The sequence below is a fragment of the Dasypus novemcinctus genome, chromosome 4 (assembly GCF_030445035.2).
Source record: "Dasypus novemcinctus isolate mDasNov1 chromosome 4, mDasNov1.1.hap2, whole genome shotgun sequence".
NCBI lineage: Eukaryota > Metazoa > Chordata > Mammalia > Cingulata > Dasypodidae > Dasypus > Dasypus novemcinctus.
The window spans coordinates 58053254-58069941 of NC_080676.1; the positions used below are offsets into that span (position 1 = coordinate 58053254).

The window sequence follows — 16688 nt, forward strand, 5'->3', positions numbered from 1 at the left end:
ACCACTACACCTGGCCTTTTTCCTCCAGGTTTTTGTGTTCCTTAAGAAGTTGTTCCACACGCATCACACTGTCTCCAATGTCAGTAAATGCTGCTTGCTCTTCTAGCAAATTTTCCAGGGCAAGCTTAACCTACAAGACACAATAGAGCAGTCCAGAAATAAAGCAGCGTGCACCAATCTGGAGATATAGGTTTGATCTGCTTTAAGAGAACCCAAAAATCCAGAAAGGATTCAGGACTTGTATATTTCTATACATACTTTTTTTTTTTTTTACAGTTTATTAATTTTCAGATTAAGCTGGGGATACAGAAGCACCTGTAGATTAGAGCTACATTTGACAAATTATCAATCAAAAAGGAAAATAAACCATCACTGAAATTGCCGTGTCTGCCAACAAGAAAATGGGATTCTAGAACATGGCTACCTCACTGAAAGAGTGAGAAGAGGAGCTCTGTGAAGAAGCCAGGATATAAAGAAGGAGCTGGATTAAGAAGAGGTAATCCCAATAACAAGAGTGCAAGGGGGGAAGAGAGAACCAGGACTTACTATACCAGAAAAGCAAGTTCTATTAAACAAGAAAATAATACCTCACAAAAATTGTGCTCAAAATGCTGTAGCTGTAGACATTGGTTAAGTTTCAAGTGATGCTCAGACCAAAACCGATTAAAGGCTCTTTCTGTTTCATCCAACTGAACTAATAACCTGTCAAGAAAGAATGAGAAAGCAACATCATACTAGCATTCATTTCCAAAGAAATCCACACATACCTAAGTGGATAATGTTTCAGTCGATGCTATTAATTCTGGTACTCCCCTTATGAAAGTTAGCATCAGATGAGACTTTCTTATGGTTCACCTGAACCCACACTGTGCATTTTTCAATCAGGACTGCCTCAGATCTGGGCAGAAACTTCACTTCTGATGCCGGCTGCTATGCTTTAAAACGTGCCCCAGGGAACCTTACCTTTGTACCTCCACCCCCCCACCCCCAAACCTGAGACTACCCATGTTTAAACATAGCTTCTAGCCAAACTGTTATTTGTAAATGAAACTCAATGGACACACCACGTTCCTTGAATCCCTGGGATGAGGGCATATCATAAGAGGAGAGAAAGGAATCCTCAGAAAAAGATCTCTGTAGATGGGTGCCAGAGGGTGGCCACCTTTACTCCTGCTGGAGTTAAATATTATTCTTTCTTGGCCCCACAAGACTCAACAGCAGCTGTTCCAATCTATTCTTGGTTGTTTCAGTTCTATGTTTTATCTCCTGAATGAGCAGATTCCACCTCTTTCACTTACCTTGCCATGGTAGCTACATTCTCAAGTTCATTGGGATTGAGTTTGCCGGCAGGATTTCTGGTTGCTGGTTCTTGGATGCATGACAGCAATGTGACCCCTTGTTTTCCAAGTAATTTCAGCTCATCCTAGTGAAAGGAAAATATAGTCTCTTTTAGAAGGAATTAAAAACAAAAGCAAATTCTTAGTGGAATCTGGGATAGGGAGAATGGCATATCAGTGTGGTTTTTTTTTTTTTCCACTTAGGAAATTAAGCGTTAACGAACTCAAACTCTAACTTTTAAAAAATTAGTCAATTTATCCTTAATAAGGAATCCCTACATATGATACAATTTTCAAAATATATTAAAGGGCATATATTATAAAAAATATTAGGCATTTTTTTATCTCTGACCCTCAGCTCATCCACTTTCCCTCCTCCAAAGCAATGTTAAGTGTTTATGTATCTCAAGATATAGTTGTAAATTGCAAGCAAAACTAGCTAATGAAATCTTGTTCTAATTTAAGATAGTGTCCAGAAAAAAGAACATGACAGATATTAAATGCTAAATACTAGACACTGACAGGCAGTTATAATGTATTATTTGCTAGCTGACCATGAAAATACTTCAAGTGGCCTCATCAATAAAGATCTGTCTCTCCTCCCCATTTGCTCTCAACTGTATCCTCGTTCAATTATTACAGTTTGGCAGAGATGGGCAGCAGTTTCAGTTTGACATGGAATGATTCGTACTTCCAAGGTAACCCTATTTTGCTCTTTTTTTCCATAGGGACTTAGGGTCTCACAACTGGGGAAGGTGTTATTACCTTACAAATCCAACAGCTCTAGTCCTCTGCTTGCCCAGTGCAGGTCATCTCTCACTGCCCTGAGCCTCAGCCAAAATGGGGGGAGTCTGGTTTGGAATTACTCTCCAGAGTTCTGGGTTTGGCCAGTGGGTCACAGGATGCTGATTTAGTATAACTCTGAGAGTTGGAATAGGTCTATGTTTCTAAGAGTCAGACAAAACTATTGCAGAGTATAGAGTTTATTCCCTTAGGAGGAATTTTATACTTCTACACTGTGACAGTTTGAAGTTTTTTTGTGAATCCCAGCAAAGACCATGTTCTTAAATGAATCCATTCCTGTGGATGTGGAGCCCTTTGATTGCATTAAGGACCTTTTGATCAGATCATTTAATTAGATCGTTTTAGGGCCTTTGGGCTGGGTCAGTGAGGTGTGACTCAGGATGGGTCTCTGCCCTCTTACTGAGGTCTTAAAGAAACTGAGAACTAGAAGCAGAAACAACAAAGCTACCCCTTTTCACCCTGCCATGTGAGGGAATACTTAAGGATGGCTAGCAGCCAAAGCTGAAGCAACCAAGTCCCCAAGGGGCTAGGCTCACAGAGCAGCTCAAAGTTGAAGAGACAAGCCCTGCCATGTGCTTAACTGCCCACAGCTGAGCTGGCAGGGAAGGCAGAGACCCAGGTGGAAAGCTGCCATCTTGCCTTGCCACATGACAGAAGCCCAGAATCTGCTAGCAACTGAACTTTGGTGAGGAAGCATCTCTGATATTGCCTTGATTTGAACGTTTTTGCAGCCTCAAAACTGTAAGCTTTTACCCCAAATAAATCCCCCTTATAAAAGCCAACCAATTTCTGGTATTTTTGCATTGGTAGCCTTTGGCAAACTAAAACACACACCCTGTTCATACAGAAATGTTGGCTCTATCAAACTTTTGCCTTTGTTCCTTATGTCCCATCCCTTTCCAGTATGTACAACCTTGAGGCTTTCAGCATTCATTCTCAACCTCAAACTTATCTCTGGATCTGGCTGATAAGAGACTTGACTTCTGTGATCTAGACCCTCAAAATTCTTTGGACACCCTGTCTAGCTCTGTCCACTCCTGGTTTTACCCCAAGTCGGCCACCTGGCTGGCATCCCTGCCTGAGACATATATCCCTTCCTTTCCACTCTCAGGTATCCACCTTCAATTTTTCTTATCTCACCAATGTTCATTAAATATTTGTGGGTTGGATGAATTAATAATAACCTAAAAGAAATCAGGTTGCAGATGAGTAAATAAGATGTGATGGAAAAAAATGCACTCATGAATAAGTGTTCTCCATACCCAAAGAAAATAGCCTTGGTTTTTCCCACTTAGTTTTTTAACTGCACCTAAACTTCCAGCAGGATCCTGGCAGAATACATGTTTAGATTATATGTGCCTTTATCTACACTTTACATAGACTTTTTAAAAAAACTTCTCAATCTTTTTGAGGTATACTGACATGATAGCTTAATACAATCACCAATCACTGCAAAATAATTTTAATACTTTGTATCTGGGCTAGCAGCATTTTGCACTGTGCCATTTCTCTTACCTATACAAATAGACACTGTAGGTTATTTTTCTTCTTGAGTCATTTTTGTTGCATAATAAATTGTAATTACATGTTAGTATAATGTTACTGAACTATAGAAAACACTTTGAACTGTGAGGTATGACACCTTTCTTTGAGAGGACGCTAATATGTAAACCTGAATTTTGAATGGTTTTTCTGTTCTTTTTCTTCTTCTTTTTTTTTGTAAATCTGCCATGGGTGGGTAGGACAAAAAAATCCAGCATTTAGAGACCCTAGAAACTTTTTTCTAATGAATAAAAAAAATAAAATCTTATAGTAATTCTCAGATATTTCTTATCATTTCCTAACTGGAGCACTGATGAATGTACAAATATAAAATAAATATTGAAGTGAAGCTAAATTTGTTATGGAATTATGGATTAATCCAATTATTAAAGAAAAAGCCCACCAAGTAATTGCTCTCTTACTTTACTTTAAGTTGAGCTCCTGATATGTACCTCTCAACTTTATAATTCAAGACTGCTACTAAATACTTCCAATTCACTTGAATTACCACACTAACAAGACAGTTAGAAACTTTGTATTTTCTTAAAAAGGACAAACAACATTTTTTTACATTACTTCTAAACTCAGATGAAGCACAAACAACCCACTCCTCTAATAATCAGTTCGAAAAGGTAAGTGGTTGAGAGTTGGTATAGCAAAAGCTATCACTGCTTAACATTTCCACTAGAATAGATACAATTAACAAAGGTAACTGTTGTTTAAACATCTCATGGATAAGAAATTAACATAAACCAATTGACTGAAAGTAAAAGGTACATATACTGCCATTCCAATTTGAAATTTTAAATGAGTTATTTCATACTTTCAAAAATAGACATTAATAATGCCGTTTTCCTATGTTTTGAAACTATTTTAAGTTCTGTGCCCAGATTACATACATAATTTTAAGATTGGGTGCTATGTCATACATACATTATTTAAATATTTTAGGAAATAAATCATGATTGGTTAAATTTTTATCTTCATTAACTATAACAGAACATCAGAGGAAATAAAGGAATCACAGATATTGAACCAAAGTAAGAATACGATAAACTACCAGAAGAACTAGTTGAATATTATGTGGAAGTGGACTCAAGAAAACACAAACTTACAACATTCTTATGAAAGAAAGATGAAACTCCATGTTTTGTTCGCATTATTCTTCCACCCAAGATGATGACAGTCCTTTTTCTAATGTCTGTGAGACTATCTTTAATATACTGTGCTGGGCAGGAACTTTAGTGACAGCATAAAAATTATTGTGGTTAGAAAAAATGGAAAATTGCCAGATATAAATTAATATCAATAACCAAATCTGTATATTTGGCCATGCTACTAGAGAGGATATGTGTATTTAAAAAGCTAGTAAGTAATTTTATTGCCTTATGGGAAGTGGATGTGACTCAAGCGATTGGGCTTCTGCAAATGACATGGGAGGTCCCAGGTTTGGTTCCCAGTGCCTCCTGGAGAAGGTGAGCTGGCGCGGCGGGTAGATGTGGTAAGCTGACACAACAAGATGACGCAACAAAAGAGACACGAAGAGGAAAGACAATGAGAGAAACAACAAACCAGGGAGCTGAGGTGGCTCAGGTGATTAAGCACTTCTCTTCCACATTGGAGGTCCCAGGTTTGGTTCCTGATGCCTCCTAAAGAGAAGATGAACGGACACAGAGAGCACATAGCAAATGGACACAAAACCAGACAGCAAATGCAAAACAACGAGGGGGGGTTGGGATAAATAAATAAATCTTTTTTTTAAAATAAAGTAATAACATTGAATGTTAATGTATTGAACTCCCCAATCAAAAGACACAGACTGGCAGAATGGATAAGAAAATATGAGCCATCTATATGCTGTCTGCAAGAGGCTCACCTTAGACCCAAGGATACCAATAGATTGAAAGTGAAAGGCTAGAAAAAGATATTCCATGCATACAGTAACCAAAACAAACAAATGAACAAACAAAAACTAGAGTAGCTATACTTATATCAGATGAAATAGGGTTTAAAAGACACTAGTGGTAAGCAGTTGTGGCTCAAGTGATAGAGCTTCTGCCTGCTACATGGGAGGACCTGGGTTTGATCACTGGGGCCTCCTGGTGAAAAAGAAGAGAAAGTGTGCCCGCGCAGCCGGCCAGTGCCTGCATGAGTGCCTGTGTGGTGAGCCAGTGCCCGCGTGGTGAGCCAGTGCCTACACGAGTGCCTGCGCAAGTGCCCACGTGGTGGGCCAATGCCCCACAAAAGTGAGTCATGCAGCAAGATGATGACGTATCAAAAGAGAGACAAGGGGAGAGTCAAGGTGAAGTGCAGCAGAAACCAGGAACTGAGGTGGCACAGTTGACGGGGAACCTCTCTCCCCATCAGAGATCTCCAGGATTGAATCCCGGTGAATCCTAGAGGAGAGAAAATGAGAAGAGAAGACAACACAGACAGCAAAACCAGCAGGGTGGGAGGAGGGGAAGGGGGGAAATAAATAATTTTTAAAAAAAGACAATTAAAAAAAAAGACACTAGTAATATGCGATCTAAAGAAGTCAGGAAAAATTCCATTTACAATAACAACTAAAAGAATCAAATATTTAGGAATAAACTTAACCAATGACATAGAGCACTTGTATTCAGAAAATGACAACTCATTGCTAAAAAAGACCTAAATAACTGGAAGAACATTCCATGCTCATGAATTGGAAAACCAAATATCACTAAGATGTCAATTCTACTGAAACTGATATACAGATTCAATGCAAACCCAAAAAAATTCCACCAGCATTTAAAAAAATAAATGGAAAACACAATTATCAAATTTATTTGGAAGGGTAAGGAGTCCTGAATAGCCAGAAACATCTTAAAAAGGAAAAGCGAAGTTGAACAGCTCTCACTTCCAGATTTTAAATCATAATCCCTAGCTAGAGTGGTGAAAACAGCCTTGTACTGGCATAAAGACACACAGACCAATGGAACCAAACCGATGGTTCAGAAATAGACCTTCACATCTATGTTCAAGTGATTTTTGACTAGCTCATTAAACCCACCCAGCTCAGGCAGAACAGTTCATTCGACAAATGGTGCTGGGAGAACTGGATACCCATAGGCAAAAGAAGGAAAGAGGACCCCTGTCTCACAACTTATACAAAAATTAACTCAAAATGGATCAAAAACCTAAACAAAAGGGTAAAAATCATAAAGCTTCTTGAAGAAAATATAGGAAAACATCTTCAAGACCTGGTGGTAAGTGGTGGAATCTTAAAGGAGGTAAGAGGAGGACTGAGATGGACTATTGATGTTTAATGTGTGTAGAAATTTTAATTAGCTTCACTGTAAAAGTGTGGAAATGTATAGAGTGAATGGTAACACATTATAGTAACAGCTGGTTTATAAATGTGGCTGAAAAGGGTAGTCTAGGGATGTAAATGCCAATTGAAAGAAAGCTAGAGAATAATCTAGGGACTTAATAAAACAGTAAACCCAGAGGTGGATGCGAATTGTGGTTGATGGTACAGATGTAAGAGTGTCCTTTATGAGTTAGAGCAGATGTCACTATTGCAGGGTGGTGGGAATGTGGCGAAGCATGGGAAAAACACAACGGAGTCACCTATGGACTGTGGTTAACAGTAATGTAATATTCATGCATCTATGCCAAAGACGTACCATGTTGATAATGGGGGAGTATGGAAAAAGTGTGCCATATATACACTATAGACCTTATGATATTATCTCATAATCTGTGAGAAATATTCCATCACAGTTTGGTGTGTTGGTAGAGGGGTGTTGTATGGTAACTCTGCACATGTGCATGATTGTTTTGTATATATATTCAACAAATAATAATAGGGTTGGTTGGGGGAAAATACACCAAATATAAGATACTTTGGTTAGTAGTAATATTTTGAGGATGCTCTTTAATCATTAGTTAAATATATTTCATAACAATGCAAGGTATTGGTGGTAGGGTGATGTATGAGAGTCCTGTATGATGTTATGTATGTTTTGTAAGTTCAGAACTATTACTATATGCTTATTGTTTATGTATGTTTATGTATGAGTGATATATTTCAATAAATTTAAAAAAAAAAGAAAAAAGAAAACCAAAACAAGACCAAAAAAACAATCAACTATTTATGTGTGGACCTACTTCTGGACTTTCTATTATCATTCCAAACCACATAGAGGTGCAGAGCTTGAAAACTGCAGTTCCCCCTGGAGCAGCGCCAGCTGGGGTGTTTACTCAAAAGGGAAACTTATAACTAATCCAGGCAGGATGATGAGGCACCAAATATAATTTGTTTTATGCCATTACAATAATGCAACATAAAATGCTATTTTAATTTCAATACAGAATTGTTCATTGTTAGTATTAATATATTAAAAATTCAGTTGGGAAGTGGATTTGGCTCAACGGATAGAGCGTCCTCCTACCACATGGGAGGTCCAGGGTTCAAACCCAGGGCCTCCTGACCCGTGTGGTGAGCTGGCCCACATGCAGTGCTGATGCGTACAAGGAGTACTGTACCACAAAGGGGTGTCCCCCATGTAGGGGAGCCCCACATGCAAGGAGTGCGCCCTGTAAGGAGAGCCACCCAGCATGAAAAAAGTGCAGCCTGCCCAGGAGTGGCGCTGCACACATGGAGAGCTGGCACAGCAAGACGACGCAACAAAAAGAGACACAGATTCCCAGTGCCTCTGAAAGAATACAAGTGGATACAGAAAAACACACAGCAAATGGATAGAGAGAGGAGACAACGGGGGTGGGCAGGAAAGGGGAGAGAAATAAAAAATAAATCTAAAAAAAAAAATTAAGTTATTTTTGTATAGTAGTCATTCACTTAATAAATTGAATACCTTTTTATTTCATAGATTTCCTAAGATAATGTATGCAGATGATTATGACATCTGTGAATAAAGACAGTTTCATTTACTCCTTCCCCCCAAAAAAGTTAAGAACACTCCTCTCCTCCCTCATATATCACATACTTAAAATAGCAAATGTTTTTCTTAGAACAATTTATATATATAAATAAGATTACAGAGAACCAAGGATCCATAAGGAGACTTTGTTAATGCAAATTATAGGGGAAATTGGAGTAACTCAATTTAAAGAATTGCAGTAAGGACATCTACAAATCACTCTACCCAGGAAATGCATCTTCAGAGAAAAGCTTCTGTCTGGGCCAGAACAAGCTCATAGGATCATTAAGACAACATAAAATGAACAGGACTAAACATTCCATGTTCTAAGTAATTTACTGAGGTCTCTTCAAACCTTAAAATATTTTATTTTAAACTAACTTACAGTTTAAAAAATTATGAGATTATTGAAAAACAATAGTCCTATTTTTTTATTGTTCTGTATACTAATTTGGAGGACATGAGGATTTATCTTTTTATTCTTTAAATTATGCAAGGCATTTTTCTTTTTTGGGTTTCACTTAGGAAAAAAACAATAGTTCTATATTGGTATATTTATTCAGAACCATTTTGGGCAAAATAAAAAGAGGCTCTCAAAAGAACAGATAAAAATAAAAAGCAATACAAAAAGGGAAGTCACTTGAAACGTCTATCTTTTTTTTGTAGAGAGTCTGGTAGTATAAAGTAAAACATCTTCCTTTGTTTATTAAACTTTTTTTTAAAATGCCATTAGCAAGTTAAGAAGGAAAGGAAGCATTAACTGGATCATGTTTAAGTAAGGAAGGATGGCTAATGACATGATTTAAAGACTATTAGTGGGGAAGCAGATGTGGCTCGAGCAGTTGAGCTCCGGCCTACCACATGGGAGGTCCCAGATTCAGGTCCTGATGCCTCCTGGAGAAGTCACGCAAGGCAGTAAGCTGGCATGATGGGTTGCCATGGTGAACTGATGCAACAAGATGACACAACAAGGTGACACAAAGAGGAAACACAATGAGAGACACAACAAAGTAGGGAGCAGTGGTGGCTCAAGTGACTGAGCACCTCTCTCCCACATTGGAGGTCCCAGGTTCCGTTCCTGGTGCCTCCTAAAGAGAAGACAAGCAGGCACAGAGAGCACACAGCAAACTGACACAGAGAGTACACAGCGAGCACAACTAAAGAGGGAGGGGGGATAAATAAATAAAATAAAACTTTTTTTAAAAAGACTATCAGTGAAGGATCAAGAAGAGCCTAGAAAAATAAAAGGACATTTAAGATATTGAGTTATACTGAAAAAGAGAAATGTGGCTGGTTCCTGCATTTTAAAAATGTTTCTCTAAGAGGCTCCTTCATAAAACTGAACTATAAAACTGTTAAATGCAATATATATAACACAAAATGAATTTTTAGCAAATTTCACTAAATAAATTCTTTTGTTATAAATTACCCAAATCTTATAAACAAATCCCCCAACTTCCATTTTTAAATAACTTTATAACATACAAATAAATTTCAAGTATGAAAAGTGCATTACTGCAAGAATACTTCTTTGCAAGTCCAAAATTCTTGGTTTATAATAAAACTGTGAAATGAAAAAGAAACAAAAAAGGAGCAAAACCACCAGTGTCATCTATAGTAGAAGTACATCTTCTAAAAACGTTGCTCAGCAAGTTGCAAAAAACATGCCTACAAGCAACAAACAATTGAAAAGAAACTACTTGTGTCTTCTGAGTGTGTGTGTGTATGCGTGTGTATTAGTACTTGTACTAGTCAGTCAAAGGGGTGCTGATGCAAAATACCAGAAATTAGTTGGTTTTTATAAAGGGTATTTATTTGAGGTAGGAGCTTACAGATACCAGGCCACAAAAACATAAGTTATTTCCTTCACCAAAGTCTATTTTCAGGTGTTGGAGCAAGATGGCTGCCAACATCTGCAATGGTTCAGGCTTCCTGAAGAGGTCACAGCTGAGTCCTACTCCATCACTCTCAGGAGCACAAATTCCAAAGTAGGGCCCACTGGCAAAGCACTGAACTCCAGAGCCGTCTGTCATGACCATAGTGTCTGGGTGTCTCCATAGCCCTCAGGAGATCTACTACCTGGGGTTGTATCTACTTTGACTGTCTCTGAGGTCCTGCTGAGATGTGCATAAGTGCTACCCCTCTGATGACCTCCTAACTCATTTTGAAGTTTCTTAGCCATATAAACTCATTTGTTTTTACCATTTACCCCTTTTATTCAAGGTCTTTTTCTAGTTGCATCACCAGCTGGTGCTTGGTAGTAATCCCTCGGCACCAGGGAAGCTCATCCCTGGGACTCATGTCCCACACTGAGGGGAAGGTAATGCATTTACATGCTGAGTTTGTCTTAGAGTGCATTTTTATCATTATTCTCCTTCCCAGTAGAAATTCACATCCTATATAATATTGCCTTTAAGTCAACCTTCTTGTGTAGTTGCCACTTGCATGTTTCCAAAATCATCACTTTCTTCATGTATTTTCTTCAAACTGCCTGTCCCAGAAGGGACAGATAATGATCTTTGTATCTGTAGCAGCAACATCATCTATATTGTTAATTTTTCTCGGTAAATGGCTTCAGTTTTTTGATGCTGGAGCCCTGGGAAGTAAACATACAGGAAAAGAACATAGAGAAATAGAGACAGCTCCATACACATGGCAGAGGCCCCGGGAAGAGAAAGAGCCTGATAGTCTACAACTGACCTTGTGGAGAGAACAGAGCAGCTGAGCCCAGAGAGAAGTAAGCCCCAGGAGAGAGACAAGACTTATCCCAGCCTGCAGCGGATACTGGAAGAAGCTGGGACCATGGAGACTTAAGAGGAAGAAGAGGAAGAAGAAGGCTGAATCCTTACAGACATTAGCAGCCATATTGCTCCAACACCTGGCAACAGACCTTGGTGAGGGAAGTAACTTAACGCTTTATGACCTGGTAACTGTAAGCTTCTACCCTAAATAAATACCCTTGATAAAAACCAAAAGATTTCTGGTCTTTTGCATCAACATCTCCTTGGCTGACCAATACAATCCTCTAACTCTCAATCCATGAGTGAAAAAGGACACAGAGGGAGAGGAGGAATGTGCTGAGTTGGATTTTCTTGTCTGCAACACTGCAAGACCCTAATTTCTCCCAGAGAAGGTCTAAAATGCTGGTTGTGTGAACATGACTCTTCCTTTCTATCCCTCAAATGGTATAGAGAAGTCACAGAGAAATAAGGTTTCAGATCCTGGCATGAAGTCCACAATTTGACTGGACAGAAAACAATATGTGTTTGCTCCGGTCTGGCGGGGGTGAGTCCAGGGACCTGTGGGAAGAAGCAGGGTGGGGCAGGAGTCGAGAGAAGAATGGAGACAAGACAGGATTCTGATCAAGTCTCATTTATTGGGGGTAGAACACGGGAATATATACCAAGGGAAGGGAACGTGTCCACAGGTGATAGGCTGGTCTCACGGGTGGCAGACGTCCAAGGAGGGGATTGGCTGAAAGTTCCTGCCGGGTCTGTGGAATTTCGCGCCTTGCGCATGCGTGGTGCTGTGGTTACCAGAGTTGTGGCAGGAAGGGGAGAAAAAAGAAACAAGGAGGAAGAAGAAAGAGAAAATGGCGGGGCAGGGTTGTGAAATCCACCACGTTGTTAGAGGTTGTAAATAGGTTTTACAGCGGGTGGCTCCCCTTCATAGATATTGAAGTTCAGTATTCTGAAGAATGAATTTTACACTGGTTTACTAGTTGGGAAAGGTGCTTTCCAAGTGGAAAAAATATTCACTTGAATTATAAAACCTTTGGTTATACAACAAGTAAAAACATCTAAGAAGAATGAAACAAAATATATATAAAACTACTGTTATTAATGAAAGCTTAAACAGAATCCCTTTTTTCTAATATAAACCCTTTCTCTCTTTAAGGTATTTTTGGATGAGGAAAAGGAAAAGTGTAACTCTAGTTCAACGGTTTTGGTATTCTTGCTTCTTAATGACAAGGTAAGGAACAAAGACAATCAAATTGGTATTAGGCCAATACTTAGTCATCATAAAAAGGCTCTAAGAAACCCTCTGTCTTGCCTTTAAAAGGGCATTAATATTACTTGGTAAAATGTAGACAGAATGATTATATTCTAATCCAAATTCACTTAAAATTATTAATCAAGGTAAACTCTTGGGAAAATTTAATTTCTTTGAATTTTATCTTAATATAGTTATAGGTCTTCTCTGTGATTTAATGGTAGTGAAGAATATAAATGCAAACATGAAATTTTAGTTTTATATAAGATTTTGAATTTATTTTCTAAAAGCCTAATTAAATAAAAATTGCCAAATTTCTTCACTTGTCTTATAGTTAAATAATTTATCATTATTTATAATGAATTTAATACTGTATAAAAGTAAGCATGAATGCTTAATCAAATTGAGAAGTGATCATGAGAGTCTTTATAAAACTGTTCTTTATAAATGTGAGACTACGGCAAATTAAGTGGGCCTACAAATTTACTCCACTACATAATGAAGTTTAATCTCCTTTGCCTAGAGTTGCATGTTTTATTTCTGAGAACAGGTGGTTACATCCACAAGAAAATGCCTGTGGTAGGCTGAGTTGTGTACCCAGAAAAGGCATGTTCTTAATCTTGGTCCATTTTTCTGTAATGTGAACCCACTCTAAATAGGTTACTTTTAGTGATTTTTAGTGGCACCCTGAAGCCTTAATCCAATGACTGGAGGCCTTATGAAGAGAAGAAAGTGGAAGCCAGGGGCAAAAAAGACCATAGTGAGAAGCACGAAATCAGTAGGAACCCAGATGGGAAAGGCGAAGACATCGCCATTTAATGGAAAAGCTGAGGAACCCCAAGGATTGCAGCAAATCGGCACCAAAATGCCACAGACCCAAGAAGAAACAAACCGTCTAGTCTCCAAAACTACAAGACAATAAATTCCCATTGTTTAAGACAATTGTGTAGAACTTGTCATAGCAGCCTGGCAAACAAAGACAATGACATTCCTCCATCTTGGAGATCTGTTCTTTTCCTTCCTTCAGCTCTTGGCCTGTGTAGAAATTTTAGAACATCTACTCTTCTGCCTTTCCTGGGAAGCCCTCACTGCATGTACAGCAGGACCTGACTGGTTGATTTTCACTTCCTAAGCACACGTCCTAATCTAAAAGGGACATTCCTTTACCTTTTCCACAGAGACCTTCCTGACTGATCATGTTGTCATCTCTGTGCTTCTGCTCTGCAACCTCATCAAAACCTTCTTGAAACAAAGCAAATTGTGCTCATGAGGCCAGGCATGTAGCCCCATTTCATAGTTCCTTTCTGCTGTGCTGGTCATCCTTAATATCACATTTGACTTTTACTCTGCAGACTCCTTGGTCTGTTACCTGTGGGCCTGTGGGCCTGTGACCCAAATGCTTTTCTGGAAGAACTTCACACAGAGGCATCCTAGACCCTGCTTTCTATAACCCAGGCCATCACTCCCAGGAATCATGAGAGGTGAACTTGACCAAGCTTCTCAGAGAAAATATACTTACTCACATTTCTTCACTAAAACAGCTCTGAAAATTCTAATACACTAATTGAGCTGGTTTTCTATTAATCTAATTTTAGAAGTTTACTCTTTGCACTTAGTTCCCTGAAGGATATTAACCAGACCTTCTCAGTTTTGCTTACAGGGATAAGATAACATCTCAAAGCCAAACCAGACAGACTGGTGTCAGGAGCACCTTATGACCCAGTAAGTCCGTAACATTTCTTAGAGAATAAAAAGTTAGATATCCTTGAGTAGTGGGCTGAGAAAGGAGCCACGAGGACCTTGCATCTGCACAATATCTAAACTGTAGTTTATTAGCCACTGAAATCAAAGACAAGTTGAATGTGCTTGAGACAATGCAGAACTGACATATTGCATGGACCCTCCTCACAAGACCCCTGGAAGACCTAATGTCATCAACTGTTTTTAGTGTGCATGTGTTTTCTTAACTTGTTTTTCTCCCCCCTACCCCTTTTCTTTGCCTATAAAAAACCATAGCTCCCATTCTCACTTTGAACTCATTTGGGGAAGATTCCTCCAGTTCCTTGCTTGTACACTCACAGTAATCACCTTCTCACTGAGAGGCATGTTTATCCTTTATGGAACTAGGTCAGGTGGGTCCTTCTATTGGAATAGCCATGCTTATGGTAACAGAGGTATTTCTAGGTAAAATTACCAGGATGCTTTCAGGCTTCCACAGTTTCAGACCAGAATAATTAATTTGCCTCAACTATAAGACCCAGAGACTCCACTAACTAGACTATGTAGTCCATGAGGTTGCATTCTTTGGTTTCCTTGACAGGTAGTGGTGGGTATTCAGTCAATGTTGAATAAATGAGCAAATCAACCACTTGGCAATTTTGCAATTTTTAGGTCACAGATGGAAATTTTCAGCTCTTTGGACATTTTCCTAGCCTCAAAATCATGAGCAAATAAATTCATTCCATGCAGCAGGTATACCTGTAAGGCTAAGATGTATCAACCTTCCAATCCTCTATTTGCTGCCCTATTGCAGAATGGTCTCCTGTGAAATACTAGACTGCTTGTGCTTCTTGAAGTAAAAAGGGACTGAAGCTCATTCCAAAGAAACCCATGTCAAGCTCCTTTCAAAACAGGTTCTGACATGCTTTGATGATTCATTTAATGGGTGCCTCTCCTTAAACCAGTTCCAGTTCAGAGCAGCTTCCATAGCCTGTTTTCTTCAATTAGTTCTTGCTGGGGATTGCATCATGGGCCTCACAAAAGGCAAGTTCAGGTCCCAACCCCTGGTCCTGTGGTTTGGGACCCATTGTAAACAGGACCTCTTTAAGATGTTACCTCAGTTAAGGTATGACCTAACTGAATATGTGGTGGTGTGAAGCTGTATATACCCCAGAGAAACATGCTTTTAAGTCTAATCCATTCCTGTGAGTGTAAACCCATTGTAAGTAGGACCTTTTGATGAGGTTTCTTCAGTTATGTCTCACCTCAGTAAGAATGGGTCTTAATCTTATTACTGAAGTCATTTATAAATGGGATGAACACAGAGAGAGAGAAAGCCACAGAAGCAAGAAGCTGAAATCAACAAAACCAGGAAGAGAAGGGAGAGACCAGCAGACACTGCCATGTGCCTTGCCATGTGACAGAGGAGCAGCTCTGGGATTGCTGGCAGCCAGCCTTCGGGAAGAGAGCATTACCTTAAGGATGCCTTGATTTAGGCATTCCCAGCCTCAAAACCATGAACAAATAAATTCCCATCATTTAAGCTGAGCCATTTCATGGTATTTAATTAAGCAGTCAAGAAACTAAACCACCTTTATAAGAAGAATGAAATTTAGGTGGGGGGTGGGAAGCAGAGAGAGGAGCTATAGGTAACAGTCAGAAGCTGGAAATAAATGGAACCCAGAAGAGAAAGGAGAAGACACCGCCATGTGATGGAAAAGCCAAGCAACCCCAAAGATTGCTCACCAGCCAGAAGATACCAACTGGGGAGGAAGGAAGCCTTCTAGCTTCTGAAACCCTGAGCCAATAAATTTCTGTTGTTAAGCTAACCCACTGTATGGTATTGTTTTAGCAGCTGAGAAACTAATAAAAAGACACATCCCTGGGAAAGCAAAGCAATGTCAGTTTATATAATCTGCCCCAAAACTTCACAGGAGCCATTGGAAAGCCAACTCCCTGTTCTCCTTCCCTACAATTTCAGCCCATGATGTCTTTCTCCGTCCCAAGCAGGAATGCTGTCCTTAAAAGGATGTTCACACACTTCAACTCACAGCACAATGTTGGAATAAGTTTCCCCTCACTGGGCTGCTTCTCATAGTTCTTACTTACAATCCTTTTTATATTCATCCCCCAGCCTCAAGAGATTTTTCTCTTCACATATCACCTATCCTGAAAGTTTAATATGACCAGTAGCTGCCAAGTCACTGGAAAAGAAGGAAGAGGGCTCAGCTCTTAATTTTGCTCCTGGCTTTATTCAGGAGGCTGACTCCTCCTGCCAGCACAGGGCTGGGCTCAAGGGATGTTTTAGTTTACAAAGATTGCCAATGCAATATACCAAAAATTGATTGGCTTTTAAAATGGGAATGTATACAGTTAAAATATTACA

At 39.1% G+C, this 16688-nt stretch overlaps 1 protein-coding gene across 4 annotated transcripts in view; it reads right to left on the bottom strand.

The window, feature by feature from the left end:
• MCF2L2 (MCF.2 cell line derived transforming sequence-like 2) overlaps positions 1 to 16688 on the bottom strand; it is a 330371-nt gene that overhangs the window by 158530 nt on the left and 155153 nt on the right. For all 4 annotated transcript variants that reach the window (XM_071214651.1, XM_058295404.2, XM_004464613.4 and 1 more), the window contains 3 exons: positions 1299 to 1423; positions 588 to 702; positions 11 to 130 (listed from right to left, as the gene is read on the bottom strand). In XM_071214651.1, the coding sequence (XP_071070752.1) occupies positions 11 to 130; positions 588 to 702; positions 1299 to 1423 (360 nt within the window). The remainder of the gene's footprint in view (positions 1 to 10; positions 131 to 587; positions 703 to 1298; positions 1424 to 16688) is intronic.